The sequence below is a fragment of the Oncorhynchus masou genome, chromosome 3 (genome assembly GCF_036934945.1).
Source record: "Oncorhynchus masou masou isolate Uvic2021 chromosome 3, UVic_Omas_1.1, whole genome shotgun sequence".
Lineage (NCBI taxonomy): Eukaryota > Metazoa > Chordata > Actinopteri > Salmoniformes > Salmonidae > Oncorhynchus > Oncorhynchus masou.
Genome location: NC_088214.1, coordinates 34,341,273 through 34,365,853, shown reverse-complemented (window position 1 = coordinate 34,365,853; position 24,581 = coordinate 34,341,273). Strand labels below are relative to the sequence as shown.

The window sequence follows — 24,581 nt, the reverse complement described above, 5'->3', positions numbered from 1 at the left end:
TAAGAAGGAAGGGTGTTCTGGGACAGAAGAAAAAGGAGGGAGACAGTCAGACCGATAGAGGGAGAGACGTGTGGAGGTCAGCCCAGTCGTGACTCCATTCCTAGGTGATTGGGAAAAATGGGGGCTCAGTGGACTCTCTCTCCCTCTGGGTAATTAAGTAACAGCCATGTGGCGCTAGGGACATGTCAAACAAGAGAGGGAATGAGACAAGTGCAACCCTATTGTGTTTCAGGGGTGGATTTGGACTAGGGAAGCTCTAGGCCTGGCGTATAGGCCCACACCACCTGCCCCCCACTCCCCTCCCCTCACCTCTCCAACCAACCCCCAAAATTAGTTATCGTATCAGGGCACAGCCTTTTGAGCACTTGGCTGGAGGGGACGAGGGTGGTGGGGGACAGCAAGGGGGACGAGTGGGTGGGGGGCAGCGAAGAGGGGAACGGCAGAGGGGGAGAGTTTCAATATTACACGTTCTGCTAACTGTGGCCAGCCTCTGTGATGTCATGGCCGTGTTTATATATGGAACTGACAGTATGAGAGTGGTAGAGGAGGGTGTCAGGCAGCATGTCATGACAGGGTGGACTGACTGATGTGGGAACTGCGTTGATGTCATGGTGCCTGATTGAGCCTCACTCAGGTTCATATTAGATCATATTAGATTACTCTTTATGTGGTTTATTATGGGCCAAGATATTATGTCTAGTGTGAGTCCAGTTTATAGAGTGATGTAAAAGTCCCAACGTGACTCACATTGTGTGTGTGTGTGTGTGTGTGTCTGCGTGTGCTTGCATAGGCTATATGATCTAACACATTCACCAGTGCTATTTATACTCCAAGCAGAGCTTGTGTTTTTAGTGGTAAGCTAAGCATGTATGAAATTCTACATAATCTTATATACTTTCTCTCGTTCTCTCTACTCTTTTTCTATGCTCAGGTTGTACAGCGCATTCGGAAAGTATTCAGACCACTTTCCTTTCTCCAAATTTTGTTACGTTACAGCCTTCTAAAATTGATGAAATCATTTCCTCCCATCATCAATGCGCCATAATGACAAAGCGAAAACAGGTTTTTAGAACTTTTTGCAAATGTATTAAAAATAAAAAAACAGAAATTACCTTATTTGCATAAGCATTCAGACCCTTTTCTATGAGACTCTAAACTGAGCTCAGATGTTTCTACAACTTGATTGGAGTCCACCTGTTGTAAATTCAATTGAGTGGACATGATTTGGAAAGGCTCACCTGTCTATACAAGGTCCCACAGTTGACAGTGCATGTCAGAGCAAAAATCAAGCCAAGAGGTCGAAGGAATTGTCCGTCGAGTTCCGAGACAGGATTGTCTCGAGGCACAGATCTGAAGATCCCCAAGAATACAATGGCCTCCATCATTCTTAAATGGAAGAAGATGGAACCATCAAGACTCTTCTCAGAGCTGTCTGCCAGCCAAACTGAGCTTTTGGGGGAGAAGGGCCTTGGTCAGGGAGGTGACCAAGAACGTGATGGTCACTCTGACAAGATGGGAGAACCTTCCAGAAGGACAACTATCTCTGCAAAACTCCACCAATCGGGCCTTTATGGTAGAGTGGCTATGAGGAAGCCACTCCTCAGTAAAAGGCACATGACAGCACGCTTGGAGGTTGCCAAAAGGCACCTAAAGGACTCTCAGACCATGAGAAACAAGATTCTCTGTTCTGATGAAACCAAGATTGAACTCTTTGGCCTGCGTCAGATCTGGAGGAAACCTGGCACTGTCCTTACGGTGAAGCATGGTGGTGGCAGCACCATGCTGTGGGGATGTTTTTCAGTGGCAGAGACTGGGAGACTAGTCAGGTTTGAGGGAAAGATGAACGGAGCAAAGTACAGAGAGATCCTTGATTAAAACCTGCTACAGAGCGCTCAGGACCTCAGACTGGGGTTAAGGTTCAAATCAAGTTTATTTGTCACGTGCGCCGAATACAACAGGTGTAAACCTTACAGTGAAATGCTTACTTACAGGCTCTAACCAATGGTGCGGGGAAAAAAAGGTATGTGTGTCTGTGTGTGTGTGTGTGTAGGTAAGTAAATAAATAAAACAACAGTAAAAAGACATTTGAAAAAAGAGTAGCAAGGCTATATACAGACACCTGTTAGTCAGGCTTATGGAGGTAGTATGTACATGTAGGTATCGTTAAAGTGACTATGCATATATGATGAACAGAGAGTAGCAGAAGTGTAAAAAGAGGGGTTGGCGGGTGGTGGGACACAATGCAGATAGCCCGGTTAGCCAATGTGCGGGAGCACTGGTTGGTCGGGCCAATTTAGGTATTATGTACATGAATGTATAGTTGAAGTGACCTTCCAATAGGACAACATCACTAAGTATAAAGCCAAAACCACATAGGAGTGGCTTCGGGACAAGTCTCTGAATGTCCTTGAGTGGCCCAGCCAGAGCCCGGACTTGAATCCAATCAGACATCTCTGGAGAAACCTGAAAATAGCTGTGTGGCGATGCTCTCCATCCAACCTGACAGAGCTTGAGAGGATCTGCAGAGAAAAATGAGAGAAACTCCCAAAATACAGGTGTGCCAAGCTTGTAGCGTCATACCCAACAAGACTCGAGGCTGTAATCGCTGCTAAAGGTGCTTCAACAAAGTACTGAGTAAAGGGTCTGAATACTTATGTAAATGTGATATTTCCGTTTTTTGTTTTTTCATTACTTTTTTAAACATTTCTAAAAAACTGTTTTTGCTTTGTCATAATGGGGTGTAGATTGATGTGGGAAAAAAACTATTTTATCCATTTTAGAATAAGGCTGTAACGTAGCAAAATGTGGAAAAAGTCAAGGGGTCTGAATACTTTCTGAAAGCACTCTATCTATACAGTATATTACTGTCTGTAAATAGGGACCTTGTGGTAGTTAGTTGTAAGGGCATGAGATCAGCAGAAGACAAGGCAAGTTGAAGTACTTAAAGTGTACTTTTTTTCAGGTCTTGGTGGTCCAATGGATGAAGTTGCCATATGATACACCATATCCAGTCAATAATTGCTGTAGCAACAAAGCCCAAAAATGTGCCCCTGAATTAGGCTTAACCTGTTCTATTTGAATGGACACAGGTAGAGCAAGACTGCACAGCCTCTCCTTGAGAAACCAAGTAGGATCTGCCTCACAGCACCCATAATGAAATAATGAATGTGCCCGAGTTGGCGGGAGGCCTCCAGTACCCCCCCGACTGCACACCGTTGTTGTTGTAGCCCCGGACAAAAACACCTGATTCAACTTGTCAAGGGCTTGATGATTGGTTGACAAGTAGAATAGGTGTAAGACCAGAGTTGGGAACCACTGCTCTATATGGTGATGTGAGACATGTTCTGTTTGGTAAAAACTTTCCTGCAGTCAAATGAACAAATGGCCCTATGGTGGCCTCATGGGCGGAATATTGTTTATATTTTGGATAATTTCATAATGAATAAAAAACAGAAATTCAACCTGCAGAAGATCTGGTAATACATTTCAATTCTCTATCTGACATGGTACAGGTGTCTTATTTTTCTAAGCCCACAACCATGTGTGTGAGGTGTGTACTTTTGTTTCAAAGTAGATGTGTTTAAGACCACCAATAAACACTTTGTGTGACCCTGATTTAGCCCACTGCAGTAAAAATGCTCACCCTGAAGTGTTCTGGCTGCATGATGAACAAAGGCTAGAATTTCTTTTCAGAAAGGCTTTTGATATTGCTCAATTTCTTTTTTTCAAAGCCTGGGGGGAGAACGATATGTGTATTGTTTTTGTATTCTAATGTGACAAGGTAATCGATAGCTGTACTTTGTTATGATTCGTTAAATGTCATTTTGTTTTTTGTATTTTGTGCACACAAAATAGCGTCTTATAAGCCCATAAGTGCTATGCAGTGTATGACACAGAAATAAAATCAATCAAATATAGACCTAACCCTGTCCTCTCTCCCCCTCTGTCCCATCAGATGTGGACCTGTTGGTGTGTAAGCACCAGGGCCCGTCCTGCTGCACCCGCAAGATGGAGGAGAGCTACCAGGAGGCGGTGAGACGAGAGACCCTCCAGAATGTCCGCTCCTACAGCTTCGAGCTGAAGTACCTCATCTCCGGCCACGCCACCGCCTTCCAGGGTGAGGAGAGGGGGAACATTGGGATGGGATGGGAAGGCCTTTTAGGGAATGGAGTGATAGTGGGACGGGTACGGGGTTTTAACCAGGTTAGAGATAGAGGATCTCTTTCCGTTTGTAAACCAATTTGGACAAAACATCACCGCCCTAAACCACAAGGAAGGAAATGGAACAGAGAAAGCGACTTCATAGTACTTGGATGAGGCCTGTAAACAAATCTCTTTGCTGACATACAGTTGAACTTGTCTATATTTTCCACCAGCATAAACAGTTGAAAACCAAACAGTTTTATTTGTTTTGATAGTTATTTGTAAAAATATATATATATTTGTTGAGGAATTCATTCAAATGTTTTTCTTCCAATCCTCTTGGGTCACTGTTGCTGGCTCCAGCTCTAGTTCCTGACTCTTGCTCTGGCTAGTTTTTGATTGGTCCAGATGGCACAGCTATCTTCTTTTCCCCTCAGTGGTTTTGGCAGTAGCTGGGTTGTGGAGAGGTAGACTAGGGAGGGTAGAGAGTGGAATGGGTGGTGGGTAGGTAATGTTGGCAGTTACATGTATTGTGGAGAGGCAGTGGGAGCCTGGAGACTAGGGAGGGTATAGCAGAGGGAGTTAATGGAGGATTCTGCTTTTTTCACGCAGAAAAGGAAAGATAAAATGCAGGAAAAAATATATTTTATATATTTTAATATTTTTTTAATATTAATATTTTATAAACGCAGATCTAAAATACTTATTTTTGTTAATTCTGCTCGGCTTCAGTCAAGGTTCACTCCAAATCGTGAATGTAAAAGGACAAATTATGTGCTTCAGTTGCACTTCTCCACTTGGATTAAATATCTTTGCCCTTGTCATTGGATCACCAGAAAGCACTCTGACTGATCTGTGAAGGCTACTTTTCTCCGGTACTTTCCTCCTGTGTGGTTTTTCTTCGGTAGCAAGTTAAAATGCAAGATTAACTTCAAGAAAAACATTCGGAAATGTAGCTGGCTACCCCTTTTTCTCCCCAATTTCATGATATCCAATTGGTAGTTACAGTCTTGTCCCATCGCTGTAACTCCCATACAGACTCGGGAGAGGCGAAGGATGAGAGCGTCCTCCAAAATGACCCTGCCAAGCAGCACCTTTTCTTGACATACTACTCACTTATCCCCGAAGCCAGCCACAACAATGTGTCAGAGGAAACACCGTACAACTGGCGTTTAAAGTCAGCTTGCAGGCATCTGGCATGCCACAAAGGAGTAAGAAGAGCGCGATGGGACAAGGCCATCCCAGCCGGCCAAACTCTCCCATAGCCTGGACGATGCTGGGCCAATTGCGCGCTGCCTAATGGGTCTCCCGGTCACGGCCGGCTGGGACACAGCCTGGGATTAATCCCGGGTCTGTAGTGACGTCTTAAGCGCCTTAGACAACTCGAGAGGCCCTAAACATGAGAAATATGAAGGCCATGCATCGTTTTTTGCAAAAAATACCTTGCTTTTTCACCGTAAGCTAATTTACTTAGCTATGTGTGGCTGCTAGCCAAATAGCATTGCACTTCTGTTGTCATCTGATGAGAACTATTTTCCGGCAAATGTGTTGGTTGCACTAATGTTTTTTGTGTTAAGTAAAACTATAGTATCACGCCCCTTATCATTCTATTGAAGCAAAACACCATGGTTGAACTTCAATATAAAACGAAGGTAAAATGGTTTATAAGGCAGGTTTTTTTATGGTCTGCAGTTTGAAAATGCAGATTTCTGAACGTTATTTGACCTCTGGTACCCTCTGACCCTCTGGTACCCTCTGGGCCTCTGAGCCTCTGGGCTGCAGTAGTTTATGAGCGGAAGTCTGTCTACTGTGCCACTTTCTGCCTGCTTGGCTCTCTCTGAGGGCAGCAGTAGATGGATGGATGGTTGGCAAGTCTGCCTGAGGGGCTAGTTCAGCTGCCAGAGGGGCTTTTACTGGGCCAAGCTAGGCCAGCTCCGGTCCAGCCCCCCCAGCCTTGTCCTCTCCGATTGGGGTGACTGGTAATTGCAATGTCATTTGAAATTTCCTAAACGGACAGATTTTTCTCTGTAAACCTCCAGTGCTATCCCGCAAAGTCTACTGGCGAGCGGTTCTGAATGTTTTTGGTGCTGCAGGAATTTGTGTACCATGCAATTTGTTTTATAAGACAATGTACTGTGTGCATAGGCATTATGCTGGCCAGTTTTGTTTTATATGATTGTTGTTCGGATACCAGTGGTTTGTTGGACTCCTTCATGGAAATATGTGTGCATGATATATGCAAGTACGTGAGAGTGGGTCAAGTTGAGCCAAAGGGTTAGTTGAGCCACCGCTTGTTTCTAGGAAACCATACACAAAATATATCATGTGACCAAATATTGAGGTAGAGTTCATCATTTCATGGAGTCTGATGGAAGAAATCATGTGGAAAAAGTGATTAGCAAGTTAGGTCCTAAAAACAGATTTTCACCAACTCAAATGAATGTATTGTTATAGGTTTCATGATCCTTGAATCTAAAACAAAGTATTACTTTGATACATAATTTAGGGTCTCTATAAGCTTCAATAGGAGGTCCTCAACCTAGCATGAAAGGATATCCTTGTAGCTGTGTGGGCTAATATAGTCAAAATGTTTGCCTTGGGGTAAGTTGAACCAATGGCATACTATGCAGAGTATTTTTGCAATGTGTCATGCATATGAACTCAAGATAGTCTAGTAAAACACGTAGGAGTCTAGCCACCCTTGAGCTTCTTGAAAGAGCAGCCAAGGAAGTTAGAGAAGGGAAGCAGCAGCAAGGGAGGAAAACACAGACTGAAGGACCCTGAAGAGGTACATTGACAATAAAGACATGAACATGTACCTGTCTGAAAGAGGCTATGACAGAGTAGCAGAGGACATGGAGTCTGAGCTTGATAAAGAGAGGCTATGACAGAGTAGCAGAGGACATGGAGTCTCAGCTTGATAAAGAGAGGCTATGACAGAGTAGCAGAGGACATGGAGTCTGAGCTTGATAAAGAGAGGCTATGACAGAGTAGCAGAGGACATGGAGCCTGAGCTTGATAAAGAGAGGCTATGACAGAGTAGCAGAGGACATGGAGCCTAAGCTTGATAAAGAGAGGCTATGACAGAGTAGCAGAGGACATGGAGTCTGAGCTTGATAAAGAGAGGCTATGACAGAGTAGCAGAGGACAGGGAGTCTGAGCTTGATCAAGAGAGGCTATGACAGAGTAGCAGAGGACATGGAGCCTAAGCTTGATAAAGAGAGGCTATGACAGAGTAGCAGAGGACATGGAGTCTGAGCTTGATAAACATGTCAAGAATCTTGTGGAGCAGTTTCATTGGCTTAGTAGCCTCAAATGCAGAGAACTTGCCTATTGGTTTAAGATATACAGTGAGATGAGCAAGTGAAGACATAAGAAAGGTCTCAGTACAATATTCTAGCGGGTGGATTCATTTGTCGTTATGAACATAACTTCCTGCTTACCTCATGTCTGGAGCCTTCTGAAGCAAGGTCAGGTGCTCAACATGTCTCGACAGCAATAGATTTCATCAACTATGGAACAACAATAGAAGGCATGATGATGATGGTGATGATGATGTCAGTTGCCTCGGTTCTAAGCTCAACTTGTCCCGTTGGCGTGCTGTGTGGAGATTTGGCATGTGTTGCTGTGGAGAAAGTCACGTGGGAGAGCGACGTCTCGCGAGGTGTTTTAAATATCCCAGGAAGTCACTGCTATGACATGGTGATGGAGTGGAGACGTACTTGCTATGGTGACATCGGTCCCTCTAATTGGTGTGTGCGTATGTGTGTGTGTGTGTGTGTTTCAGACTGATTTGAAGATACGTGTGTGTTGTATATCTATGACCCTACTGTATCAGAATAATAGACGAGAACATGTTCACCCCCTCTCTCATCATCTCATCCAGTTTCAGATCTGGAAGGCGTCCTACCCCCGCACACACTCACACACTCCCTCAGTGCCAGAGCCTTTCCCCAGCCTGCTGCTTCAGCCTCAGCGGGGTTTCCTGCTCTGCTGGAGTGTTTATTTGATCACCACACTCCTCCAGGCCTTTAGGGTGTGGCCTCTGTTTATGTTCCCTTGCTTCTGCTCACTCGCCAAACACTGAGGGAGATGGCTTTTGGATCTCTCTCTCTCTCTTTATCTCACACTTGCTCACTCAATCACTCTCTCTCTCTCTCTCTCTCTGTGTCTCTCTCTCGCACTTTCTCACTCTCTCTCGACTCGTTGTTCATGTCACACTGACTAACGATGGAGACTCAGCCAAAGATTTGACGGGCCCACCCGTAGGCAGATGTGAGTATGGGCTTTGTTTGGCGGTTGCGTGTTTTTTTTAGCCCAAACAGCCTACTGTGTCATGTCATGTACAGGTGGGGACATGTCACGAGTGTGACCCCGTAAAAACGAATGTCCCAATCCCGTTGACACAGAGCGGAATGAAACTGTTTCACATCTTTTTCTCCTGTTTATGGCTAGTGAACAGAGCTCGCTCTTCCTGGCCTCCTCCCTTTACCTCTCTCTGCCAGGCCAGTCTGAATGTTCTGGTCACATGAGGAGGACTGACCAGGCCAACGTAACCCCCTAGTGACGTTTTTTTTAACCCTGTAATAGAGCCGGGACTATAAACCGAAAATGATCGACGACCATTGCGATCAGTTATTGCCGGCATTTTGCTGATATCGTTTAATACAATACGTACCCTATACTAGAGAAATGTGACGTTTCAAATGAATATGTCTCATATTATCTGCGATTGTTTAATGGGCAGTTGTTGGCTACAAACATCAAACTAGTTGTGGAGGTTTAAAGGATAATTGTGTGGTGCATATTAATGTTATTAATGTATCGTTCTATTTATCATTAATCACATCAATTGAGGCAATTTATCGAAGTATGGATATTTTGTCTATATCCCCATGCTCTACCCTGTAGTCTTTCCCTCCTTTCTGGACACCACTGATTTCATTCTCCCTTCTGACATCGTCTGTCCTTTAACATCAGACAGACAGGTCACCTAACTCCCACAGAGACAGGTCACACTAACTAGGGGTCAGAGGTCAGGAGGCTAGGGGTCAGGTACTTATACACACACACACACACACACACACACACACACACACACACACACACACACACACACACACACACACACACACACACACACACACACACACACACACACACACACACACACACACACACACACACACACACACACAGACAGGTCACACTCAGACCAGGGGGTCAGAAGCGGTCAGGATCCGTACATAAATATGCTAATTGATAGTGAGTGCTGGGACTAGAGGGAATGGGGTTTAGCCCCAGTCTAGTCTAAGTCTGAGCCGGACAAGATTAGACCCAAAGGGGCTTTGGTAGACAAGAGGACCAGCCTGACCGTTAAAGTGCTCCAACCAATCAGATCTGGACTAATCTCAAGCCTTTTATTGACTGAGCTAGGCTGGAGCAGATGGACCAGACTCTTATAGAACAGGCCTCTGTGTGATATCTGTGAGAGTGTGTGCTGGTTCCAGGAGGGTCAAGGAGTTTCATCCACCATGTCAGACAGAGGGGGAAATCCACTCTGAGTCCATCAGTGATTATTGTCCAATCACCTCTTCTGAATGACTGTGTACTCTGCTTGTTTACTTGTTTACTATTAACTCTGGTAGGTTTGGCTAGACTCTGCTGGACTGTGCTTCCAGGACTATACTACAGGTGTGTGTGTGTGTGTGTGTGTGTGTGTGTGTGTGTGTGTGTGTGTGTGTATGAATGACTGTGTGTGTGTGTGAAGTTTGAGTGTGAATGATCAGATTACCTTAACCCAGACCTTAACCTTATCCATGAGGTTGATGAAACATAGCTTACCCTATATCAGTGGCCAGGGGCATGGGGAATGGACACTCAGCTAAATGCCATAACTGCATCCCAAATAGCACACTTTTCCTATATCGTGCACTACTTTTGACGAGAGCTCTATAGGCACTGGTCAAAAATAGTGCACTATATATGGAACAGGGTGCTATTTTGGATGCAGCCCATGTCAACGTATAAGTCCTGGAGTTGAAGACTTGTTGTTTACACACTCCGCCATCACCATGGATACATACTAACACACAGGTGAAGTTTATTGGTTGCGTACACAGATTTGCAGATGTTATCGGAAGTGCAGTGAAATGCTTGTGTTTCTAGCTTCAACAGTGCAGTAATACCTAGGAATATTTTAAGTTTTTTTAAATACACACATCATCCCTTTATAATCCGTGATTTTACATTTACATTTACATTTAAGTCATTTAGCAGACGATCTTATCCAGAGCGACTTACAAATTGGTGAATTCACCTTCTGACATCAGTGGAACAGCCACTTTACAATAGTGCATCTAAATCATTTAAGGGGGGGGCGGTGAGAAGGATTACTTTATCCTATCCTAGGTATTCCTTGAATAGGTGGGGTTTCAGGTGTCTCCGGAAGGTGGTGATTGACTCCGCTGTCCTGGTGTCGTGAGGGAGTTTGTTCCACCATTGGGGGGCCAGAGCAGCGAACAGTTTTGACTGGGCTGAGTGGGAACTGTACTTCCTCAGTGGTAGGAAGGCGAGCAGGCCAGAGGTGGATGAACGCAGTGCCCTTGTTTGGGTGTAGGGCCTGATCAGAGCCTGGAGGTACTGCGGTGCCGTTCCCCTCACAGCTCCGTAGGCAAGCACCATGGTCTTGTAGCGGATGCGAGCTTCAACTGGAAGCCAGTGGAGAGAGCGGAGGAGCGGGGTGACGTGAGAGAACTTGGGAAGGTTGAACACCAGACGGGCTGCGGCGTTCTGGATGAGTTGTAGGGGTTTAATGGCACAGGCAGGGAGCCCAGCCAACAGCGAGTTGCAGTAATCCAGACGGGAGATGACAAGTGCCTGGATTAGGACCTGCGCCGCTTCCTGTGTGAGGCAGGGTCGTAGTCTGCGGATGTTGTAGAGCATGAACCTACAGGAACGGGCCACCGCCTTGATGTTAGTTGAGAACGACAGGGTGTTGTCCAGGATCACGCCAAGGTTCTTAGCGCTCTGGGAGGAGGACACAATGGAGTTGTCAACCGTGATGGCGAGATCATGGAACGGGCAGTCCTTCCCCGGGAGGAAGAGCAGCTCCGTCTTGCCGAGGTTCAGCTTGAGGTGGTGATCCGTCATCCACACTGATATGTCTGATTTTCTGGTGTCTCTGCTACATACATCTCGTGTCTGAGTCGTTGAAATGCGAGCTACAGTAAATGCTGCCTCGGGATATGCGGTTTCCAATTTGTACATAGCCCAGAGAAGTTCCTTGAGAGCCTTTTGGCGATGTCGGCTTGGAGGGGAAAATACATGGTATTGTTGATGACGGAAGAAAATTCTTGCCGGAGGTAATGCGGTCGGCATTTGATGGTGAGAGATTGGAGATCGGGAGAACAAAAGGACTTGAGTTTCTGTACGTTACCACAATCACACAATGATCATTAGCCAAAGTGTATTGGCAGCAGACCAGCTTATAATGCCATGACATTTTCAGGTTATTAATGTGTGCCTGCATATTTTTATTTTTTAATTTTTTAAATGAAATAATTTCTATTTCACTAGGCAAGTCAGTTAAGAACTAATTATTATGTCCAATCACAGTCTAGGAACGGTGGGTTAACTGCCTAGTTCAGGGTCAGAATAACACATTTTAACCTTGTCAGCTCGGGGACTTTCAGTTGCCAGTGCTCTAACCACTAGGCTACCAGATGCCAATTAGCAGTTGCCAAGGCAGCAACTACTATTCCTGTGGTTCAAACATTGTGCATTATTTACATTGCTCAATTATTACATTACAATATTACAATACCACATTACATGACTAAGAATAATGTGTGGGTGTGTGCAGATTGTGTGTTTTAGTGTGTGTGTTGGTTTGTTTTTTGTTATCTTTGTGTGGACCAGAATTAGGATTAGGGGTTTGGGATCAGCATTGAGGTAAGGGTTATGTTAAGGGTTAGTGTTAGGGTTTAGGGGAAATAGTATTTTGAATGGGAATCAATTGTTTGGTCCCCACTAGGATAGTAAAACAAAACGTGTGTGTATGTGTGTGTGTGTGTGTGTGTGTGTGTGTGTGTGTGTGTGTGTCTTTTCACAGTAGGTGTTGTACCGTGAGGTGTTGTTTTATCTGGGGCGGTTCTTCAGTCTGATTTTCCAGCTTGCTTGAGTTACCTAAGGTGGAATTGTTGAATTTAGCCATGGCTCTATGTAGTAGTGCTTTTCCTAATAGTCTGTTCGAGACACGGGGACTGTGAAGAGACCCCTGGGGGCATGTCTTGTGGGGTATGTATCCTTGTCTGAGCTGTGTTTTAACGATTGAACGTGCTGTTCGGTACTATTGACATGTCAGTACCTCTCACAAAGGCCAGTAGCGAGGCAGTCAGTCTCTCCTCGACTTTGATCCAGGAGAGATTGATGTGCATGTTGTTGATGTTTGCGCCAGAAAATGTAGCCAAACTTTAACGAGACTTTTAATGACACAAATGCAGGCTGACACATGTCATGTCTGACAAATACAATGTAAGATAGTCAACGTTAATGCCGAAAGACTTGATTCCGTCGAACCACGTCGAGGCACGGTTCATTCGGATCAAATGGTCACAAGACCAGAGCGTGCCTGTTTAATAAGACAGTGCCTGTTTTGCACTGCACATTACCCACCTTCAATCTGCGCGGCCGCGGTCGGCATTTTGAAACTATTTAACCATAAACTTAATTATTTAAAACCTGGAAGTTTTATGTAATTTTATGAAGCTTGTCTTTGTTCCAAAGTAGCCAAAACACGACCGCAGAAATGTTCAGAGAAATATTTTATCAACACTTAATAGGACATTGAAACCAGCATTTTTTTTTTCATGTTTTATTGGTTTTCAAATCAATGTTATTTTATTGTCCAGCAGCCAAAGGCATAATCCTAGTCATATTAGTAGGCCTAACCCAGGCTAGTTGATGCATGTTTATATCCCCTCTCTTTCTTAATTTCTAACTGCCTGTGTGTGCAGTGGCCTTTTTGAGAAATGTGTTTTTCCGCTAATTGCCTTTTGAAACATTTGCATGTAGCCTACAGCCATGTGCGCATCGTTGAGCTTATAATAGGAAGAAATACTACTTAATCAACATTTAAGTGAAATGGTCTGACCTTTTGCATCAGACTCATTGATTAAAAAAAATACATTATTGCGCAGTGGTTGTATGAATTTGGAATCTGTCGTCCTAGAACTGTCCTAGAGTCTATTTGGAACTGTAGACATATTTTTGGTTGGCCCAGGGATGATGGGACGCCCTTCATTTCGGGCCCTGGAGGGAATTATTTTATAAAGACAAAAAGTATTTGGTTGTAGCCTAACTGTATTATTGCAATATTTTATAGGCTACCAAGAGTGGCCAACCATCCTCCAGGAGAGCCTTAAAAGGGCAGTGTTGTGTTTTGAGACAGGCTTAAATATGCAAAGAAGCCAATTGGCAAAGGGTAGACTCCATTTTTGTCTGATTCACTATGGTAAAAGACCTCTGTTGTCTGTAGTGACGCCTATAGCTAGCTAGCTGTAGCTTATACTTTCAGTACTAGATTCATTCGCTGATCCTTTGATTGGGTAGACAACATGACAGTTCATACTGCAAGAGCTCTGATAAGTTGGAGTACGTCCTCTTGAAGTTGTCATAATTTCTTTGCAAGTCTATGGAAGGGGTGAGAACCAAAAACTTTCTAGGTTTTGTATTGAAGTCAATGTACCCAGAGGAGGACAGAAGCTAGCTGGACAGAAGCTAGGAGGACAGAAGCTTGTGAGGTGTCTGTTTCTCAAACTAGACACTCTAATGTACTTGTCCTCTTGCTCAGTTGTGCACCGGGGCTTCCCACTCCTCTTTCTATTCTGGTTAGAGCCAGTTTGCACTGTTCTATGAAGGGAGTAGTACATCGTGTTGTACGAGATCGTCAGTTTCTTGGCAATTTCTTGCATGGAATAGCCTTCATTTCTCAGAACAAGAATAGACTGATGAGTTTCAGAAGAAAGTTATTTTTGAGCCTGTAATCAAACCCACAAATGCTGATGCTCCAGATACTCAACTAGTCTAAAGTAGATCAGTTTTATTGCTTCTTTAATCAGGACAACAGTTTTCAGCTTTGCTAACATAATTGCAAAAGGGTTTTCTAATGATCAATTAGCCATTTAAAATTATAAACTTGGATTAGCTGACATTGGAACACAGGAGTGATGGTTGCTGATAATGGGCCTCTGGTACGCCTATGTAGATATTCCATAAAAAATCAGCCGTTTCCAGCTATAATAGTCATTTACAACATTAACAACATCTACACTGTATTTCACACATTAGCAGTAGCACATAAAATTGTCAGAGACTCCAGTCACCCAAGTTATAGACTGTTGTCTCTGCTCCGCACGGCAAGCAGTACCGGAGCGCCAAGACTAGGACCGAAAGGCTCCTCCACAGCTTCTACCCCCAAGCCATTAGACTGCTGAACAATTCATAAAAATTGCCACTGGACAATTTACATTGACCCCTCCGTTGGCCACTGCTGCTACTTACTGTTTGTTTGTTAATACCTATGCATAGTCACTTCACCCCCACTTACATGTACAGATTACCTCAACTAGCCTGTCCCCGGCACACTGACACTGTACCGGTGCCCCTGTATATACTCTATTCTTATTGTGTTACTTTGTATTATTATTTTTTATTTCAGCCTACTTGGTAAATATTTTCTTCTTCTTGAACTGCACTGTTGGTTTTAATTTTTAAATATTTTTTATTTAACCTTTATTTAACCAGGTAGGCCAGTTGAGAGCAAGTTCTCATTTACAACTGCGACCTGGCCAAGATAAAGCAAAGCAGTGCGACACAAACAACACAGAGATACACATTGGATAAACAAACGTACAGTTAATAACACAATAGAAAAATGTATATACAGTGTGTGCAAATATAGTAAGATTAGGGAGGTAAGGCAGTAAATAGGCCATAGTGGCGAAATAATTACAATTGAGCAATTAAACACTGGAGTGATAGATGTGCAGAAGATGAATGTGCAAGTAGAGATACTGGGGTGAAAAGGAGCAAAAAAATAAATAACAATAGGGGGATGAGGTAGTTGGGTGGGCTATTTACAGATGGGCTGTGCACAGGTGCAATGATATGTAAGCTGCTCTGACAGCTGATGCTTAAAGTTAGTGAGGGAGATATGACTCCAGCTTCATTGAATTTTGCAATTCGTTCCCGTCATTGGCAGCAGAGAACTGGAAGGAAAGGCGGCCAAAGGAGGAGTTGGCTTTGGGGATGACCAGTGAAATATACCTGCTGGAGCGCGTGCTACGGGTGTGTGCTGCTATGGTGACCAGTGAGCTGAGATAAGGCGGGGCTTTACCTAGAAAAGACTTATAGATGACCTGGAGCCAGTAAGTTTGGTGACGAATATGAAGCGAGCGCCAGCCAACAAGAGCATACCGGTCACAGCGGTGGGTAGTATATGGGGCTTTGGTGACAAAACGGATGGCACTGTGATAGACTACATCCAATTTGCTGAGTAGAGTGTCGGAGGCTATTTTGTAAATGACATCGCCGAAATCAAGGATTGGTAGGATAGTCAGTTTTACGAGGGTATGTTTGGCAGCATGAGTGAAGGATACCTTGTTGCGAAATAGGAAGCCGATTCTAGATTTAATTTTGGATTGGAGATGCTTAATGTGAGTCTGGAAGGAGAGTTTACAGTCTAACCAGACACCTAGGTATTTGTAGTTGTCCACATATTCGTAAGTCAGAACCGTCCAGAGTAGTGATGCTAGACGGGTGGGGAGGTGCGGGCAGCGATCGGTTGCATTTAGTTGTACTTGCATTTAAAAGCAGTTGGAGGTCACAGAAGGAAGGTTGTACGGCGTTGAAGCTCGTCTGGAGGTTTGTTAACGCAGTGTCCAAAGAAGGGCCAGAAGTTTAAGGGCTTGTAAGTAAGAATTTCACTTTAAAGTATCCACTTGTTGTATTTGGCGCATGTGGCAACTAAAGTTTGATTTGATTTAGACTGTGTTTGGACTAGAGGGTTAGGAGAGGGGAATCCCAGCCTTCCAACGGTGCTGATTTGTTTAGGCTCTACAGTGCCGGTGGAAAGGCGACAATGAAATGAATGATTAGTTGGCTATATTTAACTAGCGAGATAACGGTTACAAGTTATGTTTTGAATCGGTGGTCTAACTCGTCTGTCTGACATGATTGTATATCTGCTGCTGAAATGTACCGCTCTCTCTCCACTCGCACTGGTAAACACACGCAGCACCACAGACATGCACCGAAGAAGGATCAATCCGATAAAGTCTGTTATTTAGTTTCATATTTTAAAGTGTGCTTTCATCAATGACATTAACGGCAATTATGAAACTCATTTCCATGACTTTTCATGACCTTCCAAACCCTAATTTGACAACTTAGAACAGCTCATCATGCCATTCAAGCTGGCACATTTTCAATCTGTGCAATCTACTGTCACCCACCGATTCACAGATGAACGTGAACAAAGCAGAATTGGAAAATGAATGCCCCCTCTCCATTCCTATTCAATTAAGCATTCTGCTTTGATCAACCTTTTTTTTGCCTCTGTGTGTGAATCTGGGCCAGCGATAGCTTACTTTATTTTTTATAGAGGAGCTCGTACGCAATTTCCCAAAAATGTGAAGTGCCAGTACGACATTCCAGACAGCTCCGGCCCAAGTCAGGCACTGTCTATCGCACCGCCCCTCATGAATAGGCCTTAGGTAAGGCAGTTGAACCTGTAGCCATATTACTTCGACAGCGTTTGACATGAGATCCTCTCTAAACTTTACAGGAACACCACACTGAATATATACAGCAACACCACCCCGTTGCCCTTCCTGTCTCTTCTACCGTTGTGTCATCAAATGAATTATCTAAGTGAGTTTCAGAGATAACCAGTTTATGAATGTTGTTGATTGTTAGCAAGTTAGCGATTTGATGAACCCTGTTTCTCAGGCTACATATGTTAATGAGGACTAGTTTTAGCCCTTTTCTGGGTTGCTGGTTAATTTTGAGTGCTTTCCTGGGATGCTTATCAGAGGTAGACATGTCAGTGAGATTTACATTTGAGCTAATAGTACAAGGAGAGCTGCCCACAGTGGGCTTCCTGCTAGGGCAAACAGACTCAGTGCTAACAGTGTTATTCAGGTTTATAGCTACAAGATTACTGATAACAACAATGCTTTAAAATCACTCTGCGTGTTTAAGTGCAACAGCCCAAGCCCCTTAACAGATTTGAAAGAGAAGTCATGTGAAGGTGAGACTCTTGTTAAGGTCGGCTAATGAGCTGATCTTCGTCTGTGTATGTTGAGTTTGGGAAATCTCGTGTTTGTGTGTCTCCTGAGATCATGTGAGACACAGATAAACCTATCTAGGCCTTTCCCCTGGGAATGTCTTTCTTGCTGGGCTCCCAAACAGGGGGTTCAGTGTTCAGTTCAACTCCAGTGTCTGGTCTGTCATTCTCTCAGGAAGTTTCTGTCAGTGTGTCTGTCTGTCTCTGTTTCGCTCTCTGTCTCTTTCTGAGGAGCCTGTGTGTCTGTATCCTCAACAGCGGTTGTAACTCTGTTGTGGCTCTATCTTTCTCTCTCTTCTTCTCCCACTCCCTCTCTCTCCCATCATCTTTCCTTAGGCTCCAATCTGCGGAGATGGAGACAGGCAGACAGGCAGAGACAAAATCTCTCCCCATCCAAAGCTCTCCTCAGTCTCTGTTTACACACCTTTCTCCATCCACTATTAAGCCCCGGGGAAATTCCATTAGTATTATTGTGTGTGTGTGTGTGTTTTTGTATGTGTGTGCGCGCAAGTGTGCGCAAGTGTGCGCAAGTGTGCGTGTTTCTGTATCTCCCGCTGGGCCAATTATGATCTGCCCGGGTGGCATAGGAACAAACACATCTTTTATGAGTTGGAGATGATAACAAATGATAATAAAACTATGGTGTGTGTGTGCGTGTGTGTGTGTGTGTATATATATGAGGTTGTGAATCATCATAGGCTCTGTGTTTTGTCTTGTCTGCTGTTTTGTATTTCTGAGCTTTTAATTTAAAAAAAACATAAACAGTGTTATCTTGATGGCAATCTCTCTGTCTCTTACCTTTCCTTCCCTCTGATGTCGCTCTCACGCTCTCTCTCCCTCTCTTTCTTCCTTCAGTTCTCCCTCTGTGTGTGGATGTTTTGAAGGGTCATAGTTATGGCGCCAGAGGACATTATGAGGTCGATATGATGACATTATTACTCGTCTACACCATGTCATGTTCAAATTAGGACTGATTTCCGGCTCCAACCCTTCAAGTCCCATTCAATCATAATGGAGTGTGTTTGTGTTTGTGTGTGTGTGTGTGTGTGTGTGTGACAAATTGACACAACAGGGAAGGATGCCTTCCCCAAAGAGAGGGAAGACTCCCCCTAGAGAACAGAGGGATGAGGGAAAGAACAAAGAGAGTGAGAGAGGAGGATAGAGGGAAAGCTGAAAGCTTCTCCCCATCATACAATTTCACTAAAGCCCCTTCACAATTACCTCTCCTTTTCATTCCCCTCTCACCTCACTGAGAACGTGTGAAAACTCAGCAATATGGGAGATAGAGGGAGAGTGCCTGCCTGTAGGGAGTGAGTTAGGGAGTGAAGGGGAGGAGGAAGGGAAGGAAGGTGAGGTGTGTGTTGTGCGCCCATCTCATGTTATTATTTCTCAGAGTGTTTGCACAACCGACTAAGTCTGACTAACTAAAGGCGTCTGCGTGCTTCCCAGCCAAAACAGTTCAGAAGAGTTGATGCCATATATTATGACTACATTTTGTGACATTTCTGTTAGTTTTAGACTTCGGTGGGTTTTTGTCGGCTGTTCGGGCACCCACATTTTTTTCCGAGAGGCAAACTGAAGTTCAGAGCCGAAGTCTATGCCCCTTCGTCAGTGGTAGGTCAACAGTAGGGATTTCTTGTCATTCAACAAGAGAGGACTCGTTTTCATGCACATTTTTTAATTGAGAAATACTGCACCAAACATCTTAGTTCGATGTAAAATTGCACGAGTAAGATCTCCTTGTCAAAAACGTAAAAATTTGTGAGCGATTTCTTGAGTTATTTTGGATTACCTCGGACTATTTTCAGGAAGCACATTCTGTCTACGGCATCTCAAAATGGACAAACGGTACAATTGCCACTTTTTTCTCGTCTCTCAAGTGAAGGTCCTTTAAGGTAGTATGTGAGCGCATGCGTTCAGTTCGGCTAGCCGAGTTCAGCTAGACCACACACAGCTACACACAGCCCCCGAGCCCCACCCCCTTCAACTTCTTATCCAAACATTTGAGAGAACCAATCAAATCCGTTGCACAATTGCTGAGCGAATAATGCATTAACAAACGGCCTCTTTTCCGGACCAGTGTGGCCACGGTTCTCCCTGCCCTGTGAGCCACATGGGTCGTGTCAGCCAGGCTGGGGGCATTGTTACTACTGCTACTGAGTTCAGTGCTGTGTGGCACTGCAGTTGCCACTGGTAACCCCCCTACACACACAAACACACACACACACACACACACACACACACACACACACACACACACACACACACACACACACACACACACACACACACACACACACACACACACACACGCGCACGCACAAACCCTACGCCCCCAACACGCTCACTCTATACCCCCCTGCTTAGTCAGATCCTTGCCTCCCTATAACGAGACCAAGCTGTATCAGGCCTGGCTGGGCGAGGCAGGCATCATGCCAGCTGCTCTCCCTGGCGCGACGGGAAACCTCACGTCTCAAAGACACTGCCGCAGCCAAGATTGGCACGCTGCAAAGCAAAACTGTAAGACAAATTATTTTCCCTCCTCAAGCTCGCTCCCCGATCCCTCTCTTTTAATGTTTCTCATCATTGTTATTCTGTTGTGCCTCCAGTCTTGCTCAGCAACCGCCCAGCAGGCCAATTGTTCTGCTCTCTCCAGCCAGGCACGACTTAGGGAAGGGCCTAGAAAAACACTCTGTCCCGTTCACACATAGAGCAGAGTTGAGTCAAATAGGATAGGATAGAATAAAATCTCAGGATTCTATTGTCCAATGTTATCCCCACCACACCTCTCCCAACTCCTCCCATCCCCACCACACCTCTCCACCTCCTCCCATCTCCACCACACCTCTCCACCTCCTCCCATCCCCACCACACCTCTCCACCTCCTCCCATCCCCGCCACACCTCTCTATTCTACACTTTTATCCAAAGCCACTTAGTCATGTGTGAAATATATATGTATGTGTGTGTGGGTGGCCTCTCCCCTCCATATCCACCCAGGAGTATTAGGGGAAGCACAACAGTGTACATCAGACTGAAAACATACACATCTTTTCAATTTCACAATTCCAATGATCTAAGAAATAGATAACGACCAGGAGGAATTTCCTGATTAATCAGGAGAAGGTCACATCCCTGTCTAATCCTCACCCTCCTCTCATCTCCTACTTCTCCCTCTCCTCTCATCCCTTCCTATAATCTGAACTCTCGATGCACGATTGTCCGTCCCATTGATGAGAGTCATCCTGTAGTTAATTAGTCCGGCTCGGCCTCTTCCTGGAGCCTGGTCCCAGATCAGTTCTTGCCAACTCCTATGGTCATTGTCACGCCAAAGGCAAGTAAGAGCACAAACATATCTGAGACCAGTTCTCTTCCTGTATCCAGCAGGACAGAACTTTGGTGCCGTCATTCACTCCCAGTTATTCCCACCAGTCCCTGTGCATTTCCTGTCCTTTCTGTCAGGAGCCAGGGAGAGGAGAGACTGGTGTGAACACTATGGGAAGAGAAAAGGGTCAGAGTCGGGGGTTATATAAAGAATGGCCAGGATGTCTGAGCAGGGAGAGGTGTTGTCTGGAAGTGTCTGTATGTGTACTGGAATCTGGGGTCACACTCAATCCCCATCCCAGAGATAGATAATCAATCAGTGTCAGGCATGATCCGGCCCAGAGTCATTAACATCACATTAAATTGACCGAATTCCCTCAGTTGGGACTGTGAACCTCCATCTATGTGGACATGGAACACTGAGAGAGAGGAGAGAGAGAAAGGGAGAGAGATGGAGCGAAAGAGGGAGAGATGGAGCGAAAGAGGGAGAGATGGTGAGCGGAATGTACGGAGAGCGAGACAGGTAGAAAAGTAGGGAGAGCTAGGGAGCCGGCCATACAGAAAAAGAGAGAGGAAGGAGAGCGAACGAGAGATTGAAAGGCAGCTTATAGCAGAGAGGGAGAGAGAGAGTGAGAGGCAGCTTATAGCAGAGAGGGAGAGAGAGAGTGAGAGGCAGCTTATAGCAGAGAGGGAGAGAGAGTGAGAGGCAGCTTATAGCAGAGAGGGAGAGAGAGAGAGAGTGAGAGGCAGCTTATAGCAGAGAGGGAGAGAGAGAGTGAGAGGCAGCTTATAGCAGAGAGGGAGAGAGAGAGTGAGAGGCAGCTTATAGCAGAGAGGGAGAGAGAGAGTGAGAGGCAGCTTATAGCAGAGAGGGAGAGAGAGAGAGTGAGAGGCAGCTTATAGCAGAGAGGGAGAGAGAGAGTGAGAGGCAGCTTATAGCAGAGAGGGAGAGAGAGTGAGAGGCAGCTTATAGCAGAGAGGGAGAGAGAGAGAGTGAGAGGCAGCTTATAGCAGAGAGGGAGAGAGAGAGAGGCAGCTTATAGCAGAGAGGGAGAGAGAGAGTGAGAGGCAGCTTATAGCAGAGAGGGAGAGAGAGAGAGTGAGAGGCAGCTTATAGCAGAGAGGGAGAGAGAGAGTGAGTGGCAGCTTATAGCAGAGAGAGAGAGAGAGAGTGAGAGGCAGCTTATAGCAGAGAGGGAGAGAGAGAGAGAGGCAGCTTATAGCAGAGAGGGAGAGAGAGAGTGAGAGGCAGCTTATAGCAGAGAGGGAGAGAGAGAGTGAGAGGCAGCTTATAGCAGAGAGGGAGAGAGAGAGTGAGAGGCAGCTTATAGCAGAGAGGGAGAGAGAGAGAGTGAGAGGCAGCTTATAGCAGAGAGGGAGAGAGAGAGAGTGAGAGGCAGCTTATAGCAGAGAGGGAGAGAGAGAGAGTGAGAGGCAGCTTATAGCAGAGAGGGAGAGAGAGAGAGTGAGAGGCAGCTTATAGCAGAGAGGGAGAGAGAGAGAGAGAGAGAGTGAGTGGCAGCTTATAGCTGAGAGGGAGAGAGAGAGATTGAGAGGCAGCTTATAGCAGAGAGGGAGAGAGAGAGTGTGAGGCAGCTTATAGCAGAGAGGGAGAGAGAGAGAGTGAGAGGCAGCTTATAGCAGAGAGGGAGAGAGAGTGAGAGGCAGCTTATAGCAGAGAGGGAGAGAGAGAGAGAGAGGCAGCTTATAGCAGTGAGGGAGAGGGAGAGAGTGAGAGGCAGCTTATAGCAGAGAGGGAGAGAGAGAGTGAGAGGCAGCTTATAGCAGAGAGGGAGAGAGAGAGAGTGAGAGGCAGCTTATAGCAGAGAGGTAGAGAGAGAGAGTGAGAGGCAGCTTATAGCAGAGAGGGAGAGGGAGAGAGAGGCAGCTTATAGCAGAGAGGGAGAGAGAGAGAGAGAGGCAGCTTATAGCAGTGAGGGAGAGGGAGAGAGTGAGAGGCAGCTTATAGCAGAGAGGGAGAGAGAGAGTGAGAGGCAGCTTATAGCAGAGAGGGAGAGAGAGAGAGAGTGAGAGGCAGCTTATAGCAGAGAGGGAGAGAGAGGGAGAGAGGGAGAGAGAGAGAGGTGGCTGGCCAACAGCGGACGCCAGTAAAGAATGACTGAATTAGAAAAGAAAAGAAAGAAGGAGAGATGTCTGGCCAGTAGTGGACGTCAGTGGAGAGAGCTGTTCAGAGGCAGTTCTCTAGAAGGTGGAAGGGAGTGCCTCTGTCTCCAGAGTGTTGTTCCAGTGACTTTCACACGGTCCACTCGCAGGGTGTGTGTGTATGTAGGCATTAATGCCTTTCCATGAGTGTGTGCACCACTCGCAGGGTGTGTGTGTATGTAGGCATTAATGCCTTTCCATGCTTGTGTGCACCACTCGCAGGGTGTGTGTGTATGTAGGCATTAATGCCTTTCCATGAGTGTGTGCACCACTCGCAGGGTGTGTGTGTATGTAGGCATTAATGCCTTTCCGTGCGTGTGTGCACCACTCGCAGGGTGTGTGTGTATGTAGGCATTAATGCCTTTGTATGAGTGTGTGCACCACTCGCAGGGTGTGTGTGTATGTAGGCATTAATGCCTTTCCATGAGTGTGTGCACCACTCGCAGGGTGTGTGTGTATGTAGGCATTAATGCCTTTCCATGAGTGTGTGCACCACTCGCAGGGTGTGTGTGTATGTATGCATTAATGCCTTTGCATGTGTGTGTATGTGTGTGTGCACCACTCACAGGGTGTGTGTGTATGTATGCATTAATGCCTTTGCATGTGTGTGTATGTGTGTGTGCCTTCACGTGTATTTGTGTGTGTGTGGCCAGTATAACTATGGGTAGTGAGTCACATCATTACCTCAACTCTGTCTCAGTTGGTAGGCCCGGGAGTTGGCCCACTCACTCTACACCTCACCCCTCTCTGTTCCTCTCTCTCCCCTGCTCTCACCCCTCTCCCTTGCTCTCATCCCTCTGCCCCCTTCTCCCCACTCAAACCCCACCCTCTCCCACATTTCTCCCCCTCTCTCGCGTCCTGTCTTTCTCCCCTGTCCCCATCGCTCTCCTCCCTCCTTCCCCCATCCAAACCCACTCACTTCCCCCATTACATTAAGCCTTGTGTCATTCCTCCTCCTCCCTCTCCCCTCTGTGACTCCGACCGTGCCGTTAAAGAGTCCCCCCGGCCTGCTTTATGCATCTGGTCATTCCCTCGTTCCGCTCCGGAGAGAGAGAAAGTGAGAGAGATGGAAAACTCCAGTTATTCGTCCCCCATGTTGGTGTGTGTGGCGGGATGTTTGGTGGTTTTAGTGGCGTCCAGGGTGGATTATAATGTCTCTGTCTCTCTCTCTCTGTCTCTGTCTCTATCTGTCTCTATCTGTCTCTGTCTTCCTCTGTTCTATCTCTCTATCTCTCTCTCTGTCTGTCTCTCTCTCTCTATCTCTGTCTCTGTCTCTCTCTGCTCTATCTGTCTCTGTCTCTGTCTGTCTCTCTCTGCTCTATCACTGTCTCTCTCTCTCTCTCTTTCTCTCTCTCCATCTCTGTCTGTCTCTCTCTCTCGCTCTCTCTGTCTCTCCCTGTCTCTCTCTCTCTCTCTTTCTCTCTGTCTCTGTCTGTCTCTCTCTCTCTCTGTCTCTCTCTGCCTCTCTCTATCTGTCTCTCTCTATCTCTCTGTCTCTCTCTGCCTCTCTCTATCTGTCTCATAAGCAGGTGGACTGATCTGGTCAACTACAGTGACTTCAGTGAACCTAAGATGACTGAAGGGATACATCAGCTACTAGTTCG

General features: G+C 45.6%; 1 protein-coding gene across 2 annotated transcripts in view; it reads left to right on the top strand.

The window, feature by feature from the left end:
* The window catches only part of LOC135514935 (glypican-5-like), a 220,082-nt gene that overhangs the window by 31,282 nt on the left and 164,219 nt on the right, over positions 1–24,581 (top strand). For both annotated transcript variants that reach the window (XM_064938693.1, XM_064938684.1), the window contains exon 2: positions 3,956–4,117. In XM_064938693.1, coding sequence (XP_064794765.1) covers positions 3,956–4,117 — 162 coding nt within the window. The remainder of the gene's footprint in view (positions 1–3,955; positions 4,118–24,581) is intronic.